At 36.6% G+C, this 14381-nt stretch overlaps 1 protein-coding gene across 8 annotated transcripts in view; it reads left to right on the forward strand.

The window, feature by feature from the left end:
* Positions 1-14381, forward strand: part of LOC131436917 (beta-arrestin-1) — a 249149-nt gene that overhangs the window by 158839 nt on the left and 75929 nt on the right. For all 8 annotated transcript variants that reach the window (XM_058605909.1, XM_058605900.1, XM_058605908.1 and 5 more), the window contains exons 3-4: positions 6901-6992; positions 7069-7211. In XM_058605909.1, coding sequence (XP_058461892.1) covers positions 6901-6992; positions 7069-7211 — 235 coding nt within the window. The remainder of the gene's footprint in view (positions 1-6900; positions 6993-7068; positions 7212-14381) is intronic.

Here is a 14381-nt window from a genome sequence, read left to right on the forward strand (position 1 = left end):
GGTATGTCACTCAATTTTGAGTTATGTTCAATGAGAGTGTGAACCTCATTTGAGGGCCGCTCTTTCATTCAATTGTAAGAGATATTTTATTCCAAGAGATCAACTGACGGTAGTGTCATTTAGGAGTTATCCCGTTTATGCTTAGGACACATAACCTTTTTAAATTTTCTTTACGTTTCGTCTTTGACTCGTCAGTGCAGAGCAGTTCAAATTGAACTGCCTAATGCAAAACTTGGCAGTTCAAATTGAACTGCCTAATGCAAAACTATTTACAGAACACTTTCTATTTGCACCGAAGTACCACGTCTTTTCTAATGTTCCGAACGAAAACGTTTATTTTTTTATCAAATAACTATTTATTTGAATATGCGTTAAAATTGAATTATTAAGATTTAAATTGGGTGTTCAGCCACAAGTGGTAACTTTTCAGCCCTATTGGATACATGTTTTGGTTATTACCACGAGGGCATCATTTGCTTCCGCAATTCTGAGTTTTTTGTGTAGGGAAAATTTTAAACCTACTTGTATTGTGTAATGGGAAAAAGAAACTTATATACTAACTTACTAACTAATACAGAGAGCGAATCGATTCAATTGAAGATTGCATTGATTTTTGTCGGAATTTGCTTATAATATTATGTGACATTACATCCAATGGTTCTATATTTGTGAGTCTGTTTAACTCATTTGTACTAAACCAGGAAGGACGCTTCAAATTCATTTTCAGAATTTTATTCTGAATCCTTTGAAGCGTTTTCTTCCTGGTGGAAAAACAACTTGACCAAATTGGTACTGCATAAAGCATGGCTGGTCTGAAAATTTGTTTGTAAATTAACAATTTTTTTTTTAGACAGAGCTTAGAATTTATGTTTATAAGCGGATATAAACATTTAATATATTTATTACACTTTGCCTGGATTCCTTCAATGTGATCCTTGAAAGTGAGTTTTTTGTCATACGTTGAACCTAAGTATTTAGCTTGATCAGACCATGTCAAGAAGATTTATTTGCTTTTATCATGTTCGTTACTCTGGCAAGTTGATGAGTGGATGAATGTTCATGACGAAATCCAAACTGCTTTGGTAAAAAAATTGAATTCTCATTTATATGAAACATCATTCTCAGCAAGATATTTTTTTCAAAAAGTTTACTGATAGAAGAAAGTAAGCTAATTGGTCGATAACTTGATGTTTCTGCTGGGTTTTTATCAGGTTTGAGGATAGGAATTACTTTAGCGTTTTTCCATCTTTTTGGGAAGTAAGCTAATGAAAAACACTTGTTGAACATTTTAACCAGGAGTCTCAAGGCAACATCGGGAAGATTTTTAATAAGAATATTAAAAATTCCATCATTACCTGGAGCCTTCATGTTTTGAAGTTTTCTAATGATTGACTTAATTTCATCAAAATTCGTCTCAATAAAGTCATCTTGTAATAACACTTGAGTTGAAATATGATCATATTTCAGTAAGACTTCATTTTCAATAGGACTCACAACGTTCAAATTAAAATTGTGGACACTCTCGAACTGCTGAGCAAGTTTTTGAGCTTTTTCGCCATTTGTAAGAAGTATTTGATTTCCTTCCTTGAGAGCAGGAATTGGTTTCTGAGGTTTCTTAATAACCTTAGAAAGTTTCCAGAAGGGTTTAGAATATGGTTTAATTTGTTCAACTTCTTTAGCGAAATTTTCATTTCGCAAAAGAGTAAATCTATGTTTAATTTCTTTTTGTAAATCCTTAACTATGTTTTTCATAGCAGGATCACGAGAACGTTGATATTGTCGTCGACGAACATTCTTCAACCGAATGAGCAGTTGAAGATTGTCATTGATGATAGGAGAATTTAATTTAGTTTGAGCTTTGGGAACTGAAAGATTTCTAGCTTCGATAATGTAATGATTCAAATTATCAATTGCTGTGTCGATATCCGCAGAATTTTCTAAAATAGTTTCATGAGTCTTAGAATTTTCAATGTGAGATCTGTAATCCAACCAATTAGCTCTATGATAGTTGAATATAGAACTAATTGGATTAATTATAGCTTCGTTGGAAAGTCTGAATGTTACAGGAAGATGATCTGAGTCAAAGTCAGCATGTGTAATCGGTTCACTACAAATGTGACTTTGATCTGTTAGAACCAGATCAATTGTAGACGGGCTTTTCACGGAAGAGAAACAAGTCGGATTACTGGGATGAAGAACTGTGAAGTAACCAGCTGAGAGTTGATTATGAAGTATTTTGCCATTGCTGTTATTTTGCCTACAATTCCACTGGACATGCTTAGCATTTAAGTCCCCTATTACGAAAAATTTCCGTCGATGTCTTGTGAGTTTTTGCAAATCGCCTTTAAAGAAATTTAATTGTTCGCCGGTGCATTGGAATGGCAAATATGCTCCAGCGATGAAATAAATTCCATGAATGGTTTCAACTTCGATTCCCAAGCTTTCAATAACTTTAGTATTGAAAGAATGTAAAATTCGATGTTTAATTTGCCGTTGGACAAAAATGGCAACTCCATCACTCATTCCAGTGAACCTGTCAAATCGACGAACCACATAATGTTGATTATTATTTTTAAATTTGACATTTGGTGTAAGAAAAGTTTCTGTCACAATGGCAATATGAATTTTGTGAACTTTGAGAAAATTATAAAATTCATCTTCACTCGATTTTAAAGATGGAGCATTCCAATTTAAAATATTCAAATAATTATTTAACATCACTGTTAAATTTTAAATTCATTATAATATTATTTGCAAATTGCCATCCGATTTGAATGCTTCAAAAAGTGATGAAGTCGATGATCATTTGAAAAAGTTGATCTTGTAGGTAGATCATTTTATTTTCAGTTATATCACCTAAATCGACTTCATTTAAAGAAGCGAATGGTATTGAAGGAATATTTGTAGGTAGACTGCCATTAGAACTGCCATTAGAAGAAGGTGATTTGGCCGATCTACCTATTAATAAATTGTTTTCGTTAGAAGATGAACTGCAAGGCGTTCCTGTGTTTTGCTTATTTACATTAGAAGAATTAAGTGGTAGTTTTCATTAGAATGACAGTGTAACTGTCATTAGAAGAAGATGATGACAAGGTCGATCTACCTATCAATAAATTGTTTTCGTTAGAAGACGAATTGGAAGGCGTACCTGTTTTTTGTTTTAAATTCGAAAAAATAAGTGCCGTAGAAGAATTAGGCGCAGCATTTGTAACGGTTTTTTTGATTTTCAGGTCTGTTCTGTAAATTCAAGGTCGTTGATTTGACTTGTTGTCTAAGCGAACGACCGTTTAAATTTTTTTCCCTGACAGAACATTTCAAATAATTGGATTTATGATTTCCATCGCAATTTGAACATGAAAATTTATCAGTGGTTTCATTCATTGGACAAACGTCTTTCGAATGCGATTTAGCGCAATTCAAACACCGTATATCCATATGACAATTTTTGGTTCCATGGCCGAAGCCTTGGCAACAACGACATTGCGTTAAGTTTGCAATACCATTATGCCGTTTATAATGTTCCAAATGAATTTTAATGTCGGAAATTAAACGTACTTGTTCTAAAGTTTTCAAATTGTTCACATCACTTCGGTTGAAGTGTATTAGGTAAAGTTCATGGGAAATTCCAGAGCGTGGTTTAGAAGTACCATTCGCTTTTTGTTTCATAAGTATTACTTGGGAAGGGGCAAAACCAAGCAATTATTTTAGTTCATTTTCAATTTCATCAGTACTTTGATCATTTGATAAGCCTTTCAAGACTGCCTGGAAGGGCCTGTCTGATTTTATATCATATGAATAAAATTTATGAAGCTTCTCGGACAAATATCGGATAAGACGTTCATAATCTTCCAATCCATCAACCAAGACTCGACATTCTCTTCTTCGTCCGATTTGAAATGAGACTTTAACTTCCGGGAGAAAAGTAGAAAGCTCAGTACGGAATGCTTTAAAGTCGGAAATCATCACCGTCACTGGAGGCATGGATTGTTGTTTCTTCCCAGAACGACAAGCGTCCATTTTGAGAATTTCCGAAGAATTTTCTCCTATGTCGCCACAATCAGATTCAGGAAGAATATCGTAAATATTGTTAGACGGCATAGGATTTACAAAAGTTTCTGTTATTTACATTGTCTGTCTGTCAGTTGTCTTTTAGTTTTACATTCCGATTCTATAAGATCGTCAATATTGTTAGAAAAATTTGAAATAACGGATTGGGATTTCTTCCGTACTGTATTATTTTTAGCCTTAGGCTTGTTGCCTTTCCGGTTGGACACAGGTATTTTTGAGATGAATGAGATTTGAAATTAAATTAACTAGGCTAGATTAGTCTTCGATTAGACTCCTAGTTTTGAATAGTCTTGATAAAGACTGATTTCGTGGTAGTCTTAATAAAGTTCGAGTTGATTAGTTCGAAGAATAGTTCTTTGAATAGCAAGCCTTAAAAAAGGCTGATTAATTTCTTAGTCTTGAAAAATACTGATATATTAGAATTTCACTTTTTGTATAGCCTTGCGAAAGGCTAACTAATTGTTAGTCTTTAAAAAGACTGTTAGTGATTCAGGTAGCCTTGAAAAAGACTGAAGCCTTGAATCAATGAAACTTTAGGTAGCCAGAAAAAATTTCCAGGAGCCCAAGAGCTATAATGTAAATAACAGAAACTTTACGTCTGCTAAGCGGTTCAAATTGAACTGCCGAGTTTTGCATTGGGCAGTTCAATTTGAACTGCTCTGCTCTGACGAGTCAAAGACGAAACGTAAAGAAAATTTAAATATCGGTAGTGGTCAAACTGAGCTTCGATTGGAAGAGAAACGAATGAAGAACTGAATGCTGGGTGTAAGAATGTGACTTGACTGCAGTAGTGTGATCGTCAATGTGTGCACATTCGGTTTCAATCGAATTGAATGAAGTTTTACAGCACTGATTCTTAGGGAGTGTATCGAAAATAAGCTATGCACAAGTTTTTCTTTCAAATTATGATAAAAACGATATTTTATTCAAACTAAAAATTGTTCCTTCATTGCACGAGGTTAAACTTGAGCATAATGAAAACCGGATGAAATTTAAATTATTTCTTCACGAATTTTCGAACTTTTGATCGAACGCTCTTCATTAAGTTCCGGACAAGTGTTGCATCGCATTTTTTGGACGATTGAGCCCAAATTTATTTGAACTCCTGCATGTTCCCAGCTGCCTTATCAGTCTTCTTGAAGACCCTCTTCACGATTGCCCAGTAACGCTCGATGGACCGAAGCTGAGGGCAATTTGATGGATTGATATTTTTCTCAACGAAATTTATACTCTTTTCGGCAAGCCAATTGAGCGTAGTTTTGGCAAAGTGAGCCGTCGCTAAATCCTGCCAAAACAGTGGAGGTGTACTATGCTTCTTATATAAAGGCAGCAATCTCTTCTGGAGATACTCAGATCGATAGATTTCTGCATTTATAGTTTCGCTTATTTAAAAAAAAATGGTTGACTTCAAACCACAGGTACATATTGCTTGCCATATCAGCACCTTTCGACCGAATTTCTCCACTTGTATCGACCTGTCCGCATCGCTCACATCGCTCACATCCTCAACAACGACAGTAAAGTTTTGTGGACCTTGAAGGGTTTTTGAGTCCTCCTTTAAATAAGTCTCATCGTCCATCAAAACGCATGCATCCGGACACTGCAAAAGACGCGAATACAATTTCCGGGCCCTTGTTGCTGTTCGCTTCTTTTGTTCTACACTTTGTTTCGAGATTTCCTGCTTCTTGTAGGTCTTCAGGTGATTTCGCCTCTTGAAACGCTTGTCATTCCGACACTCGTTCCTGTTTTTTTGCCAAACCACGTATTGGAATTTTCTTCATGAATAGAGATACCACTTTCTGGTCTATTTTCGGGTTGGAAGAACCGGGTTTTCTACCTTCTCCTGGTAACTCATCCAAAGAATAGTGTTCCCCAAACTTATTAATGATGGTTTTAACACTGGCATGATGAATTCCATACCGTTTCGTCAATTTTCGCATAGTAATACCCTTCTCACTTAGCCATGTGCCCAGAACCTTGATTTTCACTTTCTTTTCAATACGTGATATTTTAAAAACGCAGAATTTCAACCGCACAAATAAGTAAACAAACGAAAGCTGACAGCCAAACATGCTGTGATCTGATCATAAAAAACCATCACAAATACATGCGTACAACACAAATGTATGTGGATAGCTTATTTTCGATACACTCCTTGGTGCATTTTCACTCATTCGGTCAATCACAAATTGCAAACAACGAGCGGTCTACTTCAGCTTGGTTCTTGTTTTAACCCGAGCCGGCTGCACCAGAAATTTCTCGTGCTCCTTCAGAGAGTACCGAGCTTTGATCCGCTGAATCCGAAAACTGTATTCCAAAAATATGTAGTGAATGAAGGTATCGAATTTTCCACTGTAACATGCTCGAAACCTTATTTTTCTAATATGTTGAAAACAAATATTTAAAGTGTAAGATTTTGTAGCTCGCGAAACTGGAAAATGCTTGCATAAATGGATAGAAATCGATCCTTCTGAGTATGTCATTAGAAAATCACACTTCAATTATCAAAAGCATCATATATGTACTAATGGTAGTATGAATCGAATCCCACAGAACTAATTGTCTATATCGATTGCATGTTATAATTGGTAACCTATTCCGGTAATGTGCATTCATTGGATAGGTTAAACATAGGTTGTTCTGCCAGTCGTCTGCAGGAATGAATGAACTATCCCTCACTATGTTAAAGTGCCATCATTAGCAATCCTTGAGGACAGAGTGTAATTATGTTTCACACTTGTGGAGGCATGAATGCGTTTGTCTCCTATGACTGTTATTTACTCGAGTGGGCTGCTCTCAATTAATGAGATTCTATGTCTACTGTCATTACAGGGTATTCAAAAAGAGCTCCTCCAACGGTAAAATAACAGTCTATCTGGGCAAGCGAGACTTTGTGGATCATATAACGCACGTTGATCCTATAGGTAAGTACCCTAGTGAGCCGATTTGTGAAAACATGTTACCAAATTGTCTGAACTATGAATTTCTATTCCTGCCCAGATGGCGTCGTACTGATAGACCCCGATTACGTGAAAGACCGTAAAGTTTTCGGCCACGTACTGGCCGCATTTCGATATGGACGCGAGGATTTGGACGTGCTGGGGCTTACATTCAGGAAAGATCTGTATCTGGCCTCCGAACAGGTAACATTTAAATTAAATTATATTCACCCGGTGAAGTAGCAAACAACCGAAATTACGCTCGTGAAAGCTGATTCGCAACCGTTGTTTCCCATCTCATTTGTATTACAAATTAATCAGCATTAAAACTACGTAAGCAACTTTAATTTAAACCTTACTCCCCGAGCTAACCTCCGGATCCGGAAAAAACACTACCCATCGCCGTCCATACCGCGCTCTTTTCAATTCCTTTATTCTCTCGGGGGATAGCCACGTCCTTCCGGTGGACTGTGCCACGAGAACTATGATGGAAATTTATGGTTTTACTAGCATAGGGCGCGTTTCGCGGTGCCAGTAGTTTTCACAGTTTCCCGCACTCGCAACCCACCGGTCCGGATACTGCGCACCAACCTAATCGTCGACTGTTGGTTGGTCTGACCGCGGCCACAATTCATGCATTTTGCTTCCAGTATGATTCCCAATGGTGAATTTTTTGACCTTCATTCAGGTTCTTCGTGTACACTGCAATCCAGATTTATCGAGTTGACCTGCTTCATTAGTGTAGGCATCGGTTCTTATCCTTCATAAAACAATCGTTGATTGAGCTTTTTTTCCATTTCACTGGAATAATTAATTTGAATTCATATTACAGAAGTGGGGAGTCAGGTGTTAGAAGTGAGTCCAAGTGTATTTGCTACAATGCTATGTTAGTCGGTATGGAAACTGGCACCTGATGCCATTTCGGTCATGGTAACTGCACGTCCCCACAGCATCATGGTTTCCATAGCATGTCTTCATCTTAAATTGCAATATATATATATTTTTTCATAGGAACTCGTTATCTTCAGAGGGAATCTTTTCTATTCTTTTGAAAAGGTCACAGCAATTGTCATCATTCGAAAGCAATGGTCTCGCAGACATCACTTTCAGCAGTTTAAGCTCCTGATCCCTGCTCAATTAGTACACATCAGTAACAAAGGTGATATGGTTTTCAATATCCATCGTGTATCGTGTTTTGCTCCAATTAAATTGCTTTTGTGGGACCGGTATGGTGTTGTGTACTACGAATTATTACGAATTTGGCTGCTCGGTCACCTATGGAAGTTGACCATCCCTTTCTGAGCGGCCTAGATATCATCTTAATATTTATATCTCATTATTATCATTATTAAATATGATTCTAAATCAGAAGCAAACATTCAGATTGTTTTAAGATTATAGCAAGTCTAGATATTATATTTAGGGCCGTTATATTACAGCTAAAACTATACAAGAGAATTGAGAAAAAAAGAGTTCAAACACTTTTGTTGATCATGTTTGTGACTTTCAACCCGAGTAATGCTATATTTCGATAAAGAACAGCAACAAACATATTTTGCTATTATTTTTACGTTTCGTCTTTGACTCATCAGTGCAGAGCAGTTCAAATTGAACTGCTTAGTGCTAAACTCGGCAGTGCAATTTGATCCGCTAAGCAGACGTAAAGTTTCTGCTATTTACAGAACACTTTTTGTTTTGCAACGGAGTGCAATGTCTTTTCTGACGTGCCGAACGAAAACCAAATTGAACTCCCGAGTTTAGCACTAAGCAGTTCAATTTAATCTGCTCTGCACTGATGAGTCAAAGACGAAACGTAAAAATAATAAAAACGATTATGTGCCCTAGCACAACATTTGGCTAACCCCTAAATAAACAAACCTGCATCGGCCAGAAATAGTCGAAAACACGTTTTCGTTCGGCACGTCAAAAAAGACAGCACAAAATTTGGCTAACCCCCAAATGATATTTTGCTATTTCACATACCTAAAGATGCTTTTGAAAACAATAATTTGGTATTTGATTTTGAAATGACGGCCTAAATTTAAAATTTGAGAACGTTCTTAAGTAATTCTTAGTTAAAAGTATGAAAAGTTTTTATTCAAATATTAATATTAAAATGAAAACAAATATTTTTCAAGATGATGTTTCCTAAGAGATGATTTTCACAAGTCAAATGGAGTCAAATGAATGCTTGAATTCTTTAACTTTATCCGATATCCGTGACCGATTTTGTTTCCGAAAATAAAGAATGATAAGTGTTAAAACAATTTCAAAACGTCTTCAAAAGTGACGCTGAAATAAACGAAAAACAAAATCTAAACTGGGCTCTAAACCAAACTCTAAACTCAGCTCAATACTTTTTCGATTTATAGGTCTTTCAGTTGCAGGTTGAAAATTGCGACTTTAGTTTTACTGGACCCCGGATGTTACTAGAAATAGAGAAAAAAACATAAAAAAAACTCGTATCGATTTATCTTTAGTTCTTGCTATAGGTACTTTACACTATGTTGATCTTATGATTTCTTACGTAGGTATGGTAGGTCTATGAAATTGATTTTTGGCTTTAGATGAATATTATTCACTATTTGTGATATGCCGATTTTTTTAAAGATGCATATTACATGCTTATCACTTCCATATTCATAAATTCTTAACATCTACTTAGAAGGTAACAAGCATTCGCTAATAAAATATCTGTTTTACTCAACTTTGATTGGTATGATTTTTGGATTGAATCTTAACAATAGACTTTGCTAATTTATTTATTTTATTTATTTATTTATTTATTTATTTTGGAGCAGGGAAAAGCCCGATGGAGATGAAATTTGGCAATCTCTCTCTCCAGTAGGCATAAAACCTCCTCATCATTTGTATCAACAGATTACAATGATCCTACAGATACATTTGGGCTTAACACTAACAATTAAAACTAATCCTATAACCCTATCTATAACTAGTTGATGACACTAAGAATTGCAGGGCAGTTATAGCGCTCTTGCTTAAAAGGTGAGAGAGAAGAAAAAGTGAATAGGTAAATGTTATATAAGGGTAAACGAAAGTGGGCTAACGACGGTGTTAGAATCAGCATGTAGATCTAATTAGTGACCAAAAAGATGGTGGAAGACAGAGAAATCGACGGGGTTAGAATCGACATGAAGATTTGGTTAGTGATCGGAAAACAGATGGTGGATGACAAAGAAAAAGTAGAAGGGACGGCTGAGTTAATTTCGACGAGCGAATCTAGTTAGTTTCCAATGGAGATTGTGGAAAGACGGAATGGGAAGGATCACAATAATCCAGCAGATACCATGTCATAAACTTATTACTGATAACTAAAACTACCCCTATTACTAACCTTAATACTTAAGAAGCAGAGAAGTAATTCAGAAACAATTTTTTCATGGTGTTGCGAGATAAGTGAAAATCGAACAAGTTAGAACATCGATTAAATAGACGACACATACTAGAAAACGGTTCGTTATAGCCGTAATTAGTGCGAGCAGATTGAATTCTGAGAAATGGATGAGATCGAAGGTTGCGAAAATTCATAGCTAGGTTCAGTTTATGCAACAATTCGGGGCAATTAGTTTGAGATTGTAACAAATCCTCCACGAAAATAGCTTTACAGATGTCTCGGCGTACGGATAACAAGTCTAAATAAATAAGTTTACAGCGCTCACTATAGCTGGGAAGGATGTTGGGATCCCTCCAAGGAAGACTGCGAAGTGCAAACCGAATAAATTTATGCTGAATAGCTTCTATGCGTTGGATGTCGAGTTGATAATAGGGAGCCCAGACGACTGCAGCATATTCAAAAATTATTACATTGAAAAATGTTCACTGGCGGCGCAGATTATATCATTTTGGCCCAAAAGCAAATTAAAGTAATATCGAATCACTTTCACAATTTTTGGATCCAAAACCAGTGAAAAACCTTTGATTTGAAATTTGAAGTGTTGAGTTTAGAGTAACCGAACCGTATTATGAGATCTTAAATTTGAATCCGTTTTTGTGTGTCAATTTAGGTAGATATCAGACAATTAAACCGGAATAAAAGTTCGATTTCGATGATTTTTCAACATTACTTGCCGGGCTTCTGGAAGCGGATATCGAAAACTAATGTGACTAATTGGCAATTGGTGAATCATCAATCATAAAAACTTGCAAATAGATCCGATGTTATATACACTTCTTTAGATTTTGCCCTGTCTTTTCAACGAACTTCGATTCAGCCAGCACCGGGAAAATTAAGAGCACATTTAATTCAAATATGCCCGCCAATCGACACACATACACGTACAGACAATTCACTACTTCAATTAAACGAACGAACTGATTCGAATGTTATTTAAAAGTCGGTCCTCTTGGTACAAAGAAGAAAAAACTGAAAAACTAAAAGATTATTTTTGTAGCGATAGAGACTTACACCGCCGAAAATGTAACAATATTCTTATTATCACTGATAATTGTAATAATTGTATAACTATTGTTTTTCGCTCGAAATTTTAAGTGGGTAATTTCCCACCTTTGAAAATTTCGGGTGGGTTGTTTCACCCACTGTACCCACCTCTTTCACCGGCCCTGATACGAAGCTCTGGCACAGTGGATGATTTCATTCTTCGCAACTAAAGACTGTCCCAGAAAGTATGGACGCAACCAAAAACCGCTGCCATTTCGCAATGGTTCTGTCAATTTTTATGACTGCGTTCTGTTGTTTACACTCTTCTCTAACCACTTGTGCAGTTGTTTATTCGTTTTCATTAGTTTGTTTCAAAATGCGTGGACTTTCAGAAGAACAACGTCGAAAAATTGTGTACAAATGGTGCACAGAACGCGGACTGTCACTGAGAAAAATAGCAAAAATGGAAGGAGTAAGTGAAAAAGCCGTGCGAAATGCAATCAGGAAGTTCGGTGAGGATAACACCTTTGAGGATAAACCGAAAACGGGTCGAAAAAAAGGTCCTGCTAACCCTCAGTTGGATAAACGTATACTGAAGGCGTTCAAGCAAAAGAAGGAGGTTTCAGTTCGGGATGTGGCCAAAAAAGTGTGCACTTCGAAGTCAAATGTTCTTCGTGCTAAAAAACGTTTGAATCTTCGAACCTATAAGAAGCAGAAACAACCAAAACGTAGTCCGAAACAAGAAGCATCGACCAGGCCGAGGGTTCGAAAGCTGTACAATACGATTTTTGCTGGAAATTTGAACTGCATAATCATGGACGACGAAACCTACGTGAAACTCGATTACAAATCCTTGCCGGGACCACAATATTATACGATGCGAGAAGGGCAAGTGTTAAACCAGTCCGAGACATCGATTAAAGTCGAAAAATTTGGTAAGAAAGCTATGGTCTGGCAAGCAATTTGTAGCTGCGGTAAGATTTTGAAACCCTTCATCATCACTGCTTCAATGAACAACGAAATATACATTAAAATTAAAATTAAAATTAAAAAACAATTAAAAAAACGTCCTTCCATGGTTCGCCATAGACGATTATAAGTGCTAGAGATGGAGTGTACATTACTTTGATTGATAATGATTAGACTAGCACAAATAAATCTCAAGTATAGTCGTACAGCAACTACGAATCGATCTACACTTCTGCAAGAAGATAAAGCTTCTATAGTTTTGGGGAACTTCTACGTTGGAAAGTTGTTAACCCCAGTCTTCGTTGCTTTCAACAAGAATGGTATGACTAATCCACGTGAAATGCCTCGAGCATGCATACTTGCAAATTGTGCTTTCGATGTAGCTCTTATATCTGAGCCAGAGTGGTAAAAGATCGGAAAATTCGGGAAGCAGCCGGAAATTTTGCGTTTAAGTGAGAAGTTCAGCAAAATTGTTGAAACAACTTATTGTCCCATATAGGTTCTATGTTGAACAAACCAATTGGGAAATTGGACGAACACCTCATACCTTGTTCAACGATTTTTAAGGGTTTAACAGCAGTTTTGAATCAACCAGAAAGCACCAGAGCTTGCTTAGTTGTTAGCACTACCAGCACAATTAAAGCCTATAGTTATAATAAAAAAAGAAGAATAATTGTGATGCATCTGCTGAATTTTTATTAAGTATGATAATAGGTATACAAAACTCTTTCAACATTGTAAGCAAAGTCTCAAAAACAATTTCTAGGAACCTTCATGTTTTTCAGTTGATTGATGATTGCCCTAATATCATCATAATTTGTCTCAGTAATGTATTTATTTAAAAGATATTTTTTATTCAGGCCTATTTGCGTACAAGCTTTACGTGGCCGATTGAGCCGATTTTTTAAATAATTTTTTTTTTGAGTTGGATCTCGTTGTCACCCTTTTTCTAGGGGGAGAGGAGCTTCCATTTCCCTCCTGCGAGGATTGAGGGGCACTTCGTTCGTGGTTCGTCTAGTCATCCATTGCCGCATCGATGGTATTGTTGTCGATCTCCGTCTTCTTTTCGTTGCTAGTTGCTGTAGATACACCTTGTTGTATATTGGTTGCAGTTGCTGATTGGTTGGATGGTAAGTTGTTAAGTGCAGCTGGTGTACTTTGTTCTATAGGGGATACGTTGGATGGTTTCGTTGAAGGCGATGCTTCATTGTTGTTGGTGACTGTCACAGGTGTACAGGGGTTGCTTGGGGTTGGTGTGAAGGAAGCACCGTTGTCCTTTGGTGTAGTTGTCTCCTTGTCCAGTTTATCACATGGCTTACCGTAGTGAACAGCTTTTTGGCAATATTGACATGTGGCCATCTGATTGTCATAGGTAACAAGTGATTTGTACGGAATTCTTGTATCTTGACCGAAAATCACATAGGAAGGTATAGGCCTCTTCAAGTGTATGCGTAATAAACGTACGCCATTTAGAATACCGGGGAAAAAATTCTTCCACTTTTCTTTTTCGATAGAGAGAATCTCTCCGTATTGGAACATAGTTTTGCAAATATAAGAATCGGTGACGCTTGAGTGAAAGTCATGCACACGCACTTCTATAGCACTATCATCCATATATACTGGAATGTTGTACTTAATGTTCTTGAGCTCCACATAGTGCACATTGTTATTGTCTTTTGCGAATTAAATTGCATCCAACTCTTTATAAAACTGGATGTAAACAACATTATTTGTCTTATTGCATTGAAGTAAATGCACACGTTTAATGGCAGGATGCATTTGCTCCTTAAGCAAACCTTCAAGTTCTCGTATCGAAGGTCGAATTTTGCAATGCCTGAAGTCACAACAATTGTATTCTTTCGTGTCGGCGGTAGCTTTTGTTCGTTTGGTTCACTCATGTTGAGGTCGTTCTATTGTTCACTACACAATACTGTACTTGGTTTCTTCTGTCCCGAACGTAAGCGGTTTTGTTTTATCGACTGACTTGGATGAGATGTAAAACCGAA

This window comes from Malaya genurostris, chromosome 3, assembly GCF_030247185.1.
Source record: "Malaya genurostris strain Urasoe2022 chromosome 3, Malgen_1.1, whole genome shotgun sequence".
NCBI lineage: Eukaryota > Metazoa > Arthropoda > Insecta > Diptera > Culicidae > Malaya > Malaya genurostris.